The 16,250-nt window shown below is 41.0% G+C and overlaps 1 protein-coding gene across 1 annotated transcript in view; it reads left to right on the top strand.

Moving 5' to 3' along the window:
- The first annotated feature begins 4,922 nt into the window (after positions 1-4,922).
- The window catches only part of LOC102223486 (microtubule-associated protein 1B-like), a 75,603-nt gene continuing 64,275 nt past the window's right edge, over positions 4,923-16,250 (top strand). Inside the window, exons 1-2 of the mRNA XM_014471882.2 lie at positions 4,923-5,203; positions 11,320-11,421. Of these exons, the coding sequence (XP_014327368.2) occupies positions 4,945-5,203; positions 11,320-11,421 (361 nt within the window). The 5' untranslated portion in view covers positions 4,923-4,944. The remainder of the gene's footprint in view (positions 5,204-11,319; positions 11,422-16,250) is intronic.

Here is a 16,250-nt window from a genome sequence, read left to right as displayed (position 1 = left end):
CGAGTAAATAATAGGAAGCTATATAATACCCCGCCTTTAGAATTTGCCACAAGTTTATCTGTCTACTTTTTTAAAACTTTATATCATGTTATTAATTTTTTGTAGTAGTAGTCATTTAGCGGCGTTTCATACGTAGGTGGTTGACGTAGAGTTCCCGCCCCACAGAGCGCAAGTCCCACGCGCCTCCATGCTAGCATTAGCATCAATTAGCTCACCATACGTCGCTCATGTTAACTCACGGAGGAGCATTGCTGTGGTCAAAGAGGAGAAGCTTTTTTTAAAGAAGCAGCCAATTCAGATGTGAAGTCAAATTTCTTTTATTTCGATACAAAGTATGATTGTGCTACAAAATGGCTCTTCGTGCCTGGAAATATAATAGTACAACATACCAGGGCCATTGCACATAGGGGGGAAAAAAGAGGAGTAAATTTTCACCAAACATTTTCAGAATGATCTCAGAAATATTCTGCCAAAAAGTTGGACATTTCTGAGATTCAAAAGTCAAACATTTTCTTAGCTGAAAATCAATTTCTGTGATTAATCTAAAGATTTTTCAGTATTTTCGACCAAATCTTTGACTTTTCAAACTCAGCATTTTTTTTTCTAGAAAATTTCTGAGATTAATTGAGAGTTTACTCTTCCATTTATTATTATTATTATTATTATTATTATTATTATTATTATTATTATTATTATTATTATTATTATTATTATTATTATTATCTACAACGACCCAAATATGACGTTGTATAATCCCCACTCTTTAAAGCAGAGTTGGGTTATGAGATAATATCCAAAGCCTCATTTTACCCTAAGTGCATACAGTATATTACCATAATGGTCATCCACCGAGAAACGGATCAGAGCATCATGTTTAACCGTGTTGCTGTAACTCAGAATATTTCCAACACTTTTTGTTCATTGCCAGAGCTTTGTGACCTTGGTGTCTGCTGTGAGTCTGTGGAGGAATATCAATTTAACCAGACCTGCCACCTCAGCTCTCTGTCTGTCATTCCGGCCTGTACACTCCTATTTTTTTCTTGCATGTCAGACACAACCATCACTCAGACTGCTCAGCTTTCTGGGCAGAAAGGCATTTCCCCCCCCCCCCCCTGTTGATAGATAATTATTGATTAATTGCAGCTTGCAGACAACCCTGCAATATAAAAATGTTTATTAGTTAACTCTGAAGTTTCTCAATATGGCTTTAGAAAGGAGTCCTTCTCCTTTCAAGTCTTTTCGAGTCTTTTTAAAGGGATATTTGACCAAAACATTTCTAAGATTTAGACATCTAAAAATTCCTGAGAAAAAAATAAATATGTATATATATATATATATATATATATATATATATATATATATATATATATTCAAAATGTTCACAAAAAGTTCCATGTTTCTCAAAACTACAAAATGTTTGTAAATTCTTTTTTCACAACACGAATTTCAAAATTTTTGATGAGAATTTGTCCAAAAAAAAACATTTTTTGTTTCTAGAAAAAAAAAGAATCTTTTGAGAAAAAAAAAAAAAGTTTTTTTGGAACAAAAACTCTTAGTTTCTGAAAGCCTAGATCATTTTTGTAAAAAAAGAAAAAAAAATTTCTATATTTCAGAATATGAAAATCTCAGTATCTCAGATATTTTTCAGAAACAAATTTTGATTAAAAAAAAAGTTTCTGACATCGTAAGGAATTTTGGCACAAAAAACTTTTTTTTTTTAGAATTTTTATTTTATTTTTATTTATTTATTTATTTATTTATTTATTTTTTTTACAAATTTCAGGAAAATAAATGTATTTTGACAAGAAAATGTCTTACTTTCTCAAAACCTAGAAATTTGTTTTGCAGATTTTGTTTTTTACATACATTTTCTAAGTTTTAGATGTTTAAAACTTGCTTCAAAAATCTCAGAATACTTTTTTGAAAAAAATGAAGTATTTCAGAAAAAAAAATGTTTTTATGAATTTATTAGATCAATCTAATAATTTGAGAGCTTTTTGTGGCGGAACTTGTCCCTTTTTTGTACAGTGGCCTTAATGGTGGCCACCAGAGGTCGCTGTATGCTGTGGTGAATCAGCGCTAACCCACAGATGTGCTGTAGTTACATCATCTAAACAGGGGTGCCCAAGGTCGGTCCTCTTTGGCCGGCATCCTGCATGGTTTAGTTCCCTCCCTGCTGGTAGTAACAACCTTTTCAGCAGGTCAATGTTCTTCTTAGGCCTTCTAACGAGCCATCATTTGATCCAGGTGCGTTAAACCAGGGAGAGAACTAAAACACGCCGGCCCTCGAGGGCCCACTTTGGGCACCACTGATCTAAGAGCTCCACTGGGACAGAGCGTTCATACACACCGCCACCACTAGATGGCAGCACTGCTGTGCAATGCCGCTCCCACAGAGCGAAGTGCTGACTCACTGACAGAAAGAAAGGACTGAGGCAAAGAAAAAAAATCCATACAAGGTATCTTCATACTGCTACAGCAGGACTTTATAGATTGTTTATTTTTGCCTTTCCACGGAGCTCTTGCAAAAGCAGCTGAGCTGAATATCTAAGTTGATGAATCATACCTAATTTACAGACCATCTATTCTGCATATTAATAGTTTATACACACACCCACACACACACACACACACACACGCACACACACACACACACACACACACATATATATATATATATATATATATATATATATATATATATATATATATATATATATATAAATCAGACATAATCAAACATATTAATTAAACATACGTCCTCAACATTCCCTTGTCGCCCCTGTTTTGTTAGAAAAATTATGACTGAATAGAGCAACTTCCGATCCTCATCCTCTCTGTGTGGCGCTGGCGGTTTATTCAGGGAAGCCGAACTTTTCCAAGGTCAAATCAGCCAGGAGAGAAGCTGATGAGGGCTCATTTCCTGAGAGCCAGGAGGCTATTTAAAGTCCCATGCATCGTCTCTTTCTTCTTTTGTCAGTGTGTCCCTCAGTGTGCGTGAAAAGACATTTGAAGTCAGGACAGAGTGTTTTCTTTCCCCCAATTTTCTCCCCATCATTAAGCCCTGTGTATTCATCGCGCAGCAGCGGCTACATTCATACATCGTCTGAATCCTAAATGAAGACTGAGGGCGTTTCTAATGCCTGGCAGTCTGATCCAGGTTTAATAATAAATCCTACTTAAAGCAGTCGTAGCATTTCATCTAGAATGTCACAGTTTATTAAAATGCTCCCACTGTGGGATTTCATTTTGTGCAACATGTGTGTTGGTCCCTCCCTCTGGCCCCCTCTTCCATCTTCCTCCCTCCTCCATCTCCTGTTTAAAGGGACAGAGCACCCCTCCACAGTGACTCCCCCTCTCAGCTCCTTCAAACTAGCCAGCAGCAATTAGCAAACACCTGTGCAGCTGCTGAGCTCACTAGACCAGCTTCTCAGTGTAACGCTGGTAAAAGTGTTGTCAAAGAGTTAATAGAGGAGCCATGCTGTGATGACTTTCTGAAAGCGGAGTTTCAGTGAGTTCAAACCAAACGTGTTTTGTGGAGACGCATAGAGGGCGCGTCAAGGGCCTTTGCGGCGTGTTTCGAGCGTCTAGTGCGGTGCAATTTGAACCCTTCAGGACGTTTGATGCGTCAAGCGCGTCCAACACTCCACATTGACTGTTGGTGCATTCGAATTGCGCTGCGCTAGAAGCTCAAAACGCACCTCGACGCTCCCTCCACTTGCCTCCACATAGACTTTGAATATACACCAGATGCGCCTGATGCTCAAAATGCGTTTGGTGTGAACGCACCAAAAGTGCACACCATCAAACTTGAAGCATGAGACGCATTTTTGACGCGCGTAACGCATTTGGTGTCAACGCACCATTTCAGAAAGAGATGGAGGCCCAATTTCAAGGTGCTAAATTGGGAAGTTATATATGTTTAAGTTATATATATATATATATATATATAAATATATACATATATATATGTATATATATATGAGATTTTTAGAGCGTTGACAGCTACTTGATTATGCTATAAAATGGCACCATGTGCCTGGAAAACACATAATACTGCCCCTTTAAGCTTGCGTCTGTGGAATTTAAGAGAGGTCGTATTAGACGCCATTGAACAAAGTTTTGAAATTGTTGAAAACCTGATATGGACAAACTAAGTGCAGTTTGTAACCTGATCTGAGGACGATCCCTCCACACATTCTCACTTGATAGTGAGAATGTGTGGAGGGATTTTAGCCAGTCAGACCTACAATTCACCTATAAGTGGATTGCCATCATTTTTTTTGCAGCCCAGTTCGACAGTTTCCAAGTTTTACAAATTGTCATACCAGCTAACATTGGCAAGTTTATGGCACGAAATCTGGACTTAGGTCCCAGTTCAAGAATCCCAGCAACAAACATAAATAAATAACTAGTACACGAGTATAAAAGAACGAAGTACATATACATATATATACATATATATATACACTGCTCAAAAAAAAAGGGAACACTCAAATAACACATCCTAGATCTGAATGAAAGAAATATTCTCAATGAATACTTTGTTCTGTACAAAGTTCCATTTGCACAACAGCAGGTGAAATTGATTGTCAATCAGTGTTGCTTCCTAAGTGGACAGTTTGATTTCACAGAAGTTTGATTTACTTGGAGTTATATTGTGTTGTTTAAGTGTTCCCTTTATTTTTTTGTATATATATATATATATATATATATATATGGCACCTATAAGTGGACCTATATATATATATATATACATATATCAACACATTATTTTAAAAACTTGTTTGAAATAATGCTGATTTGTGATTTTCTGTGGCGCCCCCCCTCCAGCCCGCTCCCTCACCGCTCTGCATCTGTCCACGCCGCCCTCCTCACCCCTCCTCCAGCCCTTCCACGCGCCTCCCTTCTCACACACGCACACACACACACACGACAGTTGTCATGGCGATGGAGTCGGCCCCGGCGTCGGCTCCGGGGGCTGTTGCCATGGAGATGCCCGCGCGAGGTGCGCTCCCGGTGGTGGAGGAGGACGAGGACACGGGCGCTCCGGGGTCCGAGGAGAGGCTACAGCACCGCCGCAGAGGAGGCAGGCAGCGACGCGGGCTGCCGTTCAACCGGAGCGGCTACTACACGCTGATAGTGATCGGGCAGATCGGCACGGAGCAGCAGCTGGACGCCGCCAGAGCGCAGATAGAGCGGGGTGAGTACTGCTGGACCCGAACGGAGCTCTAAAGGCACTTTATTATTATTATTGTTATTTTTTTTTTAATAGCTTTTTTTTTTTTTTGGCAGCTCGCGTTCAACTGCTGCGCGTTTAGGGATTAAAAGTCGAGAGGAAAGGTTTGGAGCTGGGCAACATCAGCGGGGGACAAATGGTTTGACGCATTGAACAGGATGGCAGTTGCTGCAGCATTGCACCATGGGACTAAAGCAATCATTTTCACCAAATGTGATGCTATCATTCGAGCTACGAGCTACAAAATATGCTTGTTATTTCCTAGCTGTACTGCTAGTGATAAAGCGTGGCTTCACCGCATTATTATTGTTTGAGAGGACTGTAAAGATATTACCCAACTGTGTACTTCTTCCTCTAACCAATGTTCACAGACAAGAAAAACACCACTCCTTCTAAGCTTTTCCAAAGTTTGTAGAAAGTACACAAAAGAGGGAGCACTTTTTTTAAGTTTAAGTTGAGTACATTACAATGAGGCACAAAAGTGATCTGTGTTCTGTCCATTTCAGATTCTTTCTGAGGCTAGGAAGAGCTGCTAGCTATAATAACTCACTGGGTATGAATTATTCAAGTTGTAGTCCGTAACTTTCTTTTTCTTTACATATTTGTTGAAACTGTCACTATGTAGAGTCTCCTCCATCCTCTCCAAGTGCTAGAAACAACCAATCAGAGTCAGGAGGCAGGTCTTAGTGCTGTCAATCACACTCAGTGTGGCGCTGCAGCTAGCAGATGCTGTTGGGAATGCTCAGGCTAGTTAGCATGCCCATGGTTTTCTTGTAACAATATATTGTTTCGCTGCCATTGTTGAGCAGCGAGTACATGAGGGTGATTGACAGCGTTAAGACCTTGCTCCTCCTGGCTCTGATTGGTTGTTTTTGGTCGGGAGCGGTACATATTGATTGACCATGGGGATGAACATCAACAACGACATTTCGACGGCCATTTTCAATCCATTTAGAGACCGTAGTCGTTGGCGAGATCGTTAAGTCCACGGTCAAACCTTGAGGTCCAAAACCTTTTTATCAGTTGTGGCAGAAGACCGTACCGCCCGCAACAAACAATTATGTCAGTCATGATCTGCTCACTTTCCAGCCCATGTTCACAAATTCCTTTTCAAATATAAAAAACCCCCATCTTATTTACTAAAATACAATAACATGTCAAGGGTAGAGTGCCTTCTCCGGGTCAGGGGGGGTGTCCTGCCCCAAGTGTAGGAGTTCAAGTATCTCTGGATCTTGTTCACGAATGGGGGAAGAAGGGAGCGGGAGATCGACAGGCGGATTAGTGCAGCGTCTGCCGTTAAGCGGGTGCTGTACCAGTCCGTCGTGGTGAAGAGAGAGCTGAGCGAAAAAGCGAAGCTCTCGATTTACCGGTCGATCTACGTTCCCACCCTCATCTATGGTCATGAGCTTTGGGTCATGACCGAAAGAACGAGATCGCGGATACAAGCGGCCGAAATGGGTTTTCTCTGTAGGGTGTCTGAGCTCTCTCTTAGAGATAGAAGCTCAGTCATCCGGGAGGGACTCAGAGTAGAGCCGCTGCTCCTTCACATCGAGAGGACCCAATTGAGGCTCGGGCATCTGGTCAGGATGCCTCCTGGACGCCTCCCTGGTGAGGTGTTCCGGCCACGTCCCACCGGGAGGAGGCCCCGGGGAAGACCCAGGACACGCTGGAGGGACTATGTCTCTCGGCTGGCCTGGGAACGCCTCGGGATTCCCCTGGAAGAGCTGGAAGAAGTGGCCGGGGAGAGGGAAGTCTGGGCCTCCCTTCTGAAGCTGCTACCCCCGCGACCCGACCCCAGATAAGCGGAAGAAAATGGATGGATGGATGTCATTCCTTTTGTGAATTTAGTGAAGCTAAAACTGCCACTTGAGGAGTTTTGGGGAAAACATTTTTACAAACAACAGTGCTTTTATATTAAACACAAAATGTCTAAATATTTTTGTGCAGTTTTGGCTTAATTACTGCTCTGAATATGTCGATTTTTCCAGTAAAAACTCCTTTTTCTCTATACTCAGTTAATTGACAGTTATTTCAATCATTTCTGTCCTGGTCTGGATAATGCAGAATTTTTGAAATACAATTTTCGTATTGTAATTTTGTCTCCACAGGTTTAAAGTGCGATGATGATGCAAATTATCACAAAATCCGGTGAATTTGAACTGGGTGAAGCCAAAACCATTTTTTGAGAACCTATACTCCAGCTAACGATTAATCGATCACTAAACTAGCTGACGATTATTTCGATAATCAATTCATCGCGATTAAGTCGACTAATCGTTTCAGCCCCACCCTGGATATCCCAGAATATTTGAACCAGAATCTTCTTCTTGTAAAGTCATCTTCACAGGGTTAAAGGAAGACATGCCACTTTGTCACAGACCTGTGTTCATCGCTGCTCCTCCTCACGCAGCCTGACACCTGCTATAAGTTAACTGCATGGATTTTTAAACGCTTGCATTTCCAGAAAAAACGCCTGTCAGCGATTTCCCGCGGAGCCGCTGTCACAGGCTGCTTGTCCTCTGGTCCAGATTAGGGTGTAAGATGGCGGCGCAACGCCACACCGACTCCCTCCGTCCCCCCTGACCTCCGCGTTGCTGTTCGGACCCCTGGGAGCTGACGGATCAGCTCGTGTATTTGCAGGCTCACACCCACTCAGCTTATTAAAGCACGGATAGTTTCACCCCGCCTGGTGTTTTCAGAATGACTCGGCGTGTGTGTGTGTGTGTGTGTGTGTGTGTGTGTGTGTGTGTGTGTGAGCTGCTTTTACGTACACACCGAGTACGTAACAGTCTGCACAGATTTAGCTGGCTCCTCAAGCCTCCTGAAGCTAAAGTTTTCTGTGCAACATTGGCTTTTCCTCTTGTCAGTCGCATAATTCAAACAGAATCTCTAGGCTGTTTTGAGTAGAAAAATTGGTTTCTGAATTGAAAATTGTGTCTGGATCGAATCGTGACGCTAAAAATTGGGAAAGATTTGCATCTCCCGTCAGAGGCCTGTTCAGATTTGTTGCATGACTGACTGCTGTTGAAGTAAAGTAATTTTGAATTTGCTTTTTTTAAGTTGTTGGTAGCAATGGGCCTAAAATCTGGTATGAGGTATGAATCTTTCTGCCCGATGCTATAGAGGTTCTTCGACTATGGATCTTTTTCCTACTGTTTTAAATTTGGACATGTTTACAATAAAGAATAGTGAACTGGAAACTCCTAATGCGGTACGGTTTGGTTCTGGGCGTCTGCTGGCTGTGCTCGTTTCAACCAATGTGAAATCCATACAGTCATCCATTATGCATGTACATAGACACACACTTATATCCAAGGGTAATTTAGAATAACTGATTAGCTTAGCGTTATGCATTGTGGGAGGTAACCCCAGTCTACAGCTGCTTTCACACTGCAGCCTGAAGTGACCCTATTTTGAATTAAAGAAAAAAAAAAAAGTAATTCGACACCTTCAGGTCGTTTGCCCGTTCACACTGGAGATACAGGTCTCATATATTTGGAAGCGTGAACGGCCACGCATTGACAAAAAATCAGGCTGCAGTGTGAACGCAGCCTATGATTCGGGAACTTCGTTCTGCTAGACAATCTTGCTAACAGCTCCCAGTTTTAAAAACAATCCCCTGTTGCCACAGTTACAGAGTCTTAGCAACGGTCCAAAGGTAAAAAAAAAAAGAAAAAAGTAAGAGGTAAAGTGCTTCCAGTTTCACAGCATCCAAATAGGGACTATTTATCCAAACATGCAATGACTAAAAAAAATCTGAACAAAGTACTCACAGTCAAAGAAAAATAATTAAAATTAAGCAAATAAAATAGTCCAACTTTTTTCCTTTTCTTTTTTTTGCAGGAGGGGGATTTTATTGATTGTAGATCAGTTAATTTTTTTTTAAAAGATGTTGCACATTTGTTGTATTAAAAGCATCTAGTGTTGAACATTTTTTCTCAGCTGAACTAACTTATTCCCCGTTATAAAAACAGAATTCAGGTCACTTTCTTTCAAAACGCTTGCTAATATTTAACCAAGTTTAACAAACTATATAAAAGCTGATTTTGGCATCAACCGCCTGTTCTAGACGGGTCAAATTTGGATTCGTATGAATCGTAGTCGGGACACAAATGAGGTGTCACACACTTTGTGACACCTCCGAAGTAACCTGAATTTTCAACACCATCTAAGCAGCTGCTGCAATAACACTCATTGAAAACCAGAAAGCACATCCATCCATCCATTTTCTGTTCACCCTTTGTCCCTAATGGGGTCGGGAGGGTTGCTGGTGTCTATCTCCAGCTACGTTCCAGGCGGGAGGCGGGGTCACCCTGGACAGGTCGCCAGTCTGTCGCAGGGCAACACAGAGACATACAATCATTCACACTCACACCTAGGGAGAATTTAGAAAGACCAATTAACCTAACAGTCATGTTTTTGGACTGTGGGAGGAAGCCGGAGTACCCGGAGAGAACCCACGCATGCACAGGGAGAACATGCAAACTCCATGCAGAAAGACCCCGGCCGGGAATCGGACCCAGGACCTTCTTGCTGCAAGGCAACAGTGCTACCAACTGCGCCACTGTGCAGCCCCCAGAAAGCACAATAAACAATAAATAATGTTTCCATTTTCTACTAAACCCTACAAGCCTTAGTAGTATTCCTGATAATTTCGACCAAATCACATCAGAAAATGTGAATTTCCTCCATTTCGCACACGGAGCGTCTCCATGTAGAATGAGCTCTGTGGTTCTAAAGTTAAGAAGATGAAAGCTCCTCCATCAGCATATGTGCTGACGTGAAACTGTGACTTTTCACACCTCGCTCTGCTTTGGCTGAAGGTGTTTTAAAACACACACTGCTACCCACAGACGAAAGATTTTATTTACTTATTTAATTTTTTTTTTTTTACATCAAAGTGCAACGTTTCTATCCTGAAATAGGTCATATTTGCACGTTTTTGCCGTTGTTGGAGATCTGCAGAGTAGATCTGGATGAAATGCGTCCGACTCGGTGAACTTCTGAAGAACGTGTCGGTGTGGATTGGTTAGAAACGGAGCGGTCTGATTGGTGGTTGTGCGTTGCCGAGTCACGTCTGATTTCTCATGTCGTTGCTGCTGATAGGCTGATATTTGTAATCAAATATATTCTTAGTAGGCAGAATATCAGGGTAATTCTAAGAAAAAAAAACACCCCCAAAAAATAAAATTACGGGAATAAAGTCGTAATGTTGTAAGGATAAAATTGTACAACAATAAAGATAAAATAATACGAGAATGAAGTCATATGACAATAAAGTTGAACTGATGCGAAAATAAAGTCGTGGTACCGCAAGAAGAAAGTTGTAATGTTACCAGAGTAGAGTTGAAATATTACAAGAATAAAGTCATATGAGAATAAAGTCAGTATTACAAGAGTAAAGTTGTAATATTATGAGAATAAAGTGAAAATAATACAAGAATAAAATTGAAATAAGAGAATAAAGGTACAGTGCTACGAGAAAGAAGTCGTTCAATACTGCAGCGTTAGGGCTATGCTAGCGAAAATAAATAAAATTAGGATAAAGTAATAGAATTATGAGAATGAAGTAATAAAATTATAAGGATAAAAGTCATGATAATATGAGAACAAAGTTGTTCTATGCTGCAGAGTATTAAGACCATACATAGCAGAAAATAAAACGAAATGACAATAATAAAGTCATACCATTACGAGAATGAAGTCGTAATGTTGTGACTTTATTCTTGTGATTTATTTTTCATTTTTTTCATTTTCTTAGCACGGCGTCACAGTGTGAGAAATGGAGCTTGCTCAGGTCTTTAATTACTGTAGGAAACGATTAGTTTTGTAACTCGTAGCATTAAAGTGTTGAAGGGAGGAAGCAGGAGGAAGGTGAATTAGCTGCAGCAACAGATGGTGAAGTGTGACCTCGTGTATAGAAAAACAACAAACCAAAGGCGGCTTCTTTGATAACCTGCAAAGGATTTTTGTTCAGGATCATTAAAAATCCCAGAGATGTTTTTATTATTATTATCTTCACATCTGCCCTTCAGTACTTTGTTTGACCTTAAAAGCTCTTTTCTTTTCCTTCCCTGCAGGAATTCGATCCTGGGACGTCAATTTGAAGTGCTGCGACCTTGACCAGCAGCTGCCGCTGTTTATAACTCGCCACTCGGCCCATTTTTCCTCCAAGGTCAGAGGTCAGTTGGATGTGCTCCCTCCCCCCCCTGTAAGCTGGGGAACTGGTGATGACTTGCTGGAAACCACTTAGTGCTGCTTTTTCTGGTGGATTCGGAAAGCAGCAAGAAATGAAATAAGACAACTTTAGTAATGGCATTCAGCAAGAAGCCTAAGTTCTCAGCAAAAGTTGTCCTACCTTTTGAACTTTTCCACATGTTTCCGTGGCAACCAAACATGTCAATGTGTTTTGCGGGGATTTTATGTGAGAAACTACGAGCGCGAAAATTTCGTTTGGTTTTCATGTAGTTTTGCAAGTAAAAATAGAAACAGAAAATGCAAAATGAAAATGAAGTTGAATGTTTTGATTTTTCTGAATATATCAGAAATCTATATCAGAGCGACCGTCTGCGGCTTTAAATCTGTGTCTAAGTATCCAATTTGAAATACGACATTGTTACATGATCAGAATTCAGACCATGTTTCTGTTCCGCTCCCTCATTAAATAAAAGAGAGCGACTTTAGATTAGAGATGCACCGATCCATTATTGACCTCTGTTTCGGTTCCGATATTCATAAAAATTCTAGATTGGGTATCGAAGGACAGATCTATTCAGTCTAACTCTGAGCAGTGTCATGATTTATCTTCTTTTTTTTTTAACATTATATTTTGAATTCCTAATTTCACTTTCTGAACCACCTGAAAGAAGGTTTGTTGCAGTTTATTTTTAAGACCACGGCAGTCAAACATTGTTTTTGTCAGCTCCATTTTCTCTATTATTTATTTTGCATTGACTCTTAATTGCAGTGACTGAACAAAGGAATTGTGTTCTGACATGTTTGACCCAGCTTGTGAAGCTAGTTGCATATTTCTCGGTGCTATACCGATGTATTCGCGTTATCAAATACATTTTTAAGTGCCGTTACGTCTGTGTTTATTGCTGCACAGTGGCGCAGTAGGTAGCACAGTTGCCTTGCAGCCAGAAGGTCCTGGGTTTGATTCCCGGCTCGGGGTCTTTCTGCACCGAGTTTGCAAAATGTGGATCGGTGCATTCCTGCTTCAAATGTGTCCCACAAATACATTTGATTGGTTTTGTCTTGACTTTCTGAAATATTCATGTTGAGAGTTTGGAACATCATTTTATTGTTATCCTGTTGGTTCCAGTGTGTTGCTGATCGTCCTGCGGAGCTTGTCTCAGTTTTTTCACATCACATCACTTCTGGGTGAGAAATTTACGCGGCAGGAAATGATCAGCTGGAGCGCTGGCTGTAATTAGACTTTATTATCTTTAAACCTGGAGGAAGCGATAGAGAAAGTGATATAAGAGTGTCATCACCTGGGTTTCTATATTTATTAGCACCATGTGAGGTAAATGAAAAGGTGACGGCGCACCTGCCTGGCCAACATGTCCGAGCAGGAATGGTTTTAGTAAACTAGTTCAGCCTGCTAGCTCCGTTCCCATTGACCATGTATTTGCGCAAATAGGAATTACAACAATCAAAATAAATAAAACTCACTTTTCGATAAAAATAGTTTTGCGCTAGGGTGAGGTGGCTTGTCGTCTGTATCGACATTAGTGTATTTCGGAAAGAAAGCTGCGATTTTCCACCAGTTTCCAGATGTTACTACTGGTCGAAACGACAAAGAAAACAGGAAGTGGCAGGAGGAGGATGGCGCGTCATGGTTTTTTAATGACTTATCATTACTTATCATAAATGTGATTTTTGATTGTGAATTGCGAAATTGTGTTATTTTCTACAGTAACAGAATATTGACATAAATTGCGCACATTTGTAATGGAGATGCGGCTACTTTCTTGTAAACCCCCCCCCCCCCCCCCCCCCCCCCCCCGCGCCCCACAATTATTAGTTGAAAAAGCCAACAAATATGATGGAAAATGAAAGAAAATGTCACATTTTGATCCATTTTCACCATATTTCATAGTATTTTGACTGTGTTCATGTGTCATATATCAAGTAGACAGCTGAATGAGCGCTGCAGTGTCTCTGGGTGTGTTCTCTCTGTCTACAGGAATAACTCAAGGCTCAGAAAGCACTATGAAAATACTAAAGACGCTGAATCATCTGTCAGATAAGGGGTTCATGGGATCTTTCACACACACACTCGCACCCCATCTCACACCCACATACACACCCCACACACACACACACTCAGAGGCGTGACGACAGACTCAGGACTGACTGTAACTGCACTGGAAAGACATTGCTATGCAGAAGCTGCAGTAAATGACACAGCATTTTTTCACACATCTGTTCAGCTGGGTGAATTTTTACAACTTCTCTCCTTCCACAGGTCTTGAATTTCAGATATCAATAGTTCAGTTCAACCATATGATGATTAATTACCAACCAACACGAAGGACGCTTGACAACTAGGGTTGGTTTTCGATGAACATTAGTGGAAGTCAAAAATTCACAAATTTTCCCAAACATGGTAGACGTTTGTGAGCGATTATCTTACAATCTTGCACATATGTTTTTCTCTTGTCCAGCCCTGTCAAATTTGGGGAAAATGTGCTTTTACAACATGCTCATTGTACTTTTGATGCTGCGCTTCCATTCACCATAAAATTGCACATATTGGACTTACGGAAATAAATTTGCTTATTTGAAACACTGCAATAAAATAAAAAAAACCTCGATAATATGTGGTGGTAAACTTTGAAATACGCATATCAAAATTTGTGTATTTCTCAAAGTTGGAATGGAAACACTTTTTTCGCGTCTCGCTAGTCTTGCCAGTTTGCATGTAGCAGGATTGAGCCAATAGGCAACGACCTCTTTGGACAATGTGCAGTCGGCTCCACAAAAGGTCTCACGCATCGCATGATTCATCAAAAGCTGAGTTTGTCATTCGAACATATTGAATCCATTGCTCTTCTGTAAAAATCACTGACTACAGTTTCCCAAACCTCACCACTCTGAGGGCCTTGTTACTCCAACGCCTGAGTAAGACGCTGACGTCTCTGATGGCTGATGATGAGGGCTGGTGACGTGGCTGAAATATTAATCTCATCCGTTGTTGTCATGATTTTCAGGACTTATTGTGTGTACAGACGTTGGGTTCATTCGCACCAGTCCTGTTTAGTCCGCTTTAATCAAACTCTAGTTTGATTGCCTAGAAAGACCGGTTTGTTTGAGGAGGTGGGAATTTGTAATGAAACTTGGTTACGAACCAGCGAACCCTGATCCGCCTAAAAACCTCGGTCTCGGTTCGGTCGACGTGAACTCTGGTGCGGTTCGAATGCGTATGTGAATGCCTAGCGGACTGGAGACCGCTCCAAAGCAGGAAGCATTCTGGGTAAATACAACCTAAACAAACGCGACAGCCTAACGCTAGCGGGAGAAATCCTACTGAAGATCCCACAAAAGAGAAATCCTACAACCGCTAAAATCTGGCACTTCTCCATCTTTGTTCACATTTTGTGAAGAAGGACGCTGCGCTCAGTGTCTTCTTAAGAGGTTGTCATGTTGTTTCATTTCGTGGTTCCTGATGCAGCGCCCACACAGGAGAGAACGCCGCAATCGCAAAATTGTGTTTTTTCAACATTAGCAGAATATTGAAGAAGTTACATTAATGACAGATGTAATACTAATGACCTTTCACCTCACATTGACAGTTTTAGACTTTCAGAGCAGTATAGCCAATCCTACTTTGAAGAAAAACAGCCCTATGTTATCTAAAATTTAAAAAACGCACTCTCTAGTGTGAACTTAAGTGTTGAACAGAAACCAGAGACATTAGCTTTCTTAATGTAGCATTCTCTGGAAAAAGGTTTAGTGAAGTCTGAGGAGGTTGTTGTATGTTTGAAAGTGGTGGCCTGTGAAGTATGGCTCTTCTCAAACCTCCAAAATGTTTGACTCAGTGTTTGGTTAAAACTAGAGATAGCCTAGTGTTAGCATTTATTGTGCTTAGCATGGCTAGCATTACTGAAATAGTAGTGGCTGTGTTTTCCCCTAGAAAATGTAGGCAATTTATCTTAACTCTGATATTTCCAGACGGTAATATAGGTAAACATTTCTGAATCCTGCCTGTCCTGAAACAGACGTGTGAAAAGCTCCCAATGAGAAAACATATAGTAGCAACTTTGCTGGTCTCTGTTCAGTGTTTCTCTCTCACAGCCTGACTGTGCCACAGACGTTTCTCGAGATGTCGTAGAAAATAGCTTCCCTTTGGCTAGCTGCCCTCTTTGCGCTTCCTCTGACTTCATTTCAGACGCCTCCCTGATACTGAAAATAGCCAGCTTGGAGTCTTCTCCTCACTGTAACAGCGGTGTTACAGTGACTGGACTGTATAAAGAGTCCAGTCACACACCTGTCTAACTCAAAAAAAAAAAACTCACACCCTCTCTTCCTCCATAAGAGGCTGAACTTACACGTTGTCCAACAGAAAGACTGAAAAAAGCAGACAGAAGTTTTCCTTCAAACATTTGACCGGTACCCTCCGTCCTTTCTGTTTTCCTGTGGACTCCTCTGTGTGGAGACACACTCCCACTCTGCTCCCAGTCACAGTGACTCATGGCTACAGCAGCTGATTGTGTTCCTCCGCTTTCCTCAGTCAGAACCGCGTTAAATCTGGCAAAGTGTCACTGAGTCGAACAGTAAAATCTGATATTTTTTCCCTCAGTGTTAGGCCCAGACTGAGAGACTTTTTGTTTTACAAGAATAAAGTCATATTAACACAATATTACCAGAAGAAAGCCGTAAAGTTACTAGAAAAAAAGCTGTGATAGAGTTATTTAGATCTGAGGTGATTCTTTGTTCAAACTACTGTGTCTATTTTAAAGAATTGTTTCAAAGTTCTTCTGCGGATAAATTTGATGCTGTTTTG

Source organism: Xiphophorus maculatus, chromosome 2 (assembly GCF_002775205.1).
Source record: "Xiphophorus maculatus strain JP 163 A chromosome 2, X_maculatus-5.0-male, whole genome shotgun sequence".
Taxonomy (NCBI): Eukaryota; Metazoa; Chordata; class Actinopteri; order Cyprinodontiformes; family Poeciliidae; genus Xiphophorus; species Xiphophorus maculatus.
This window is presented reverse-complemented; position numbering and strand designations above follow the sequence as displayed.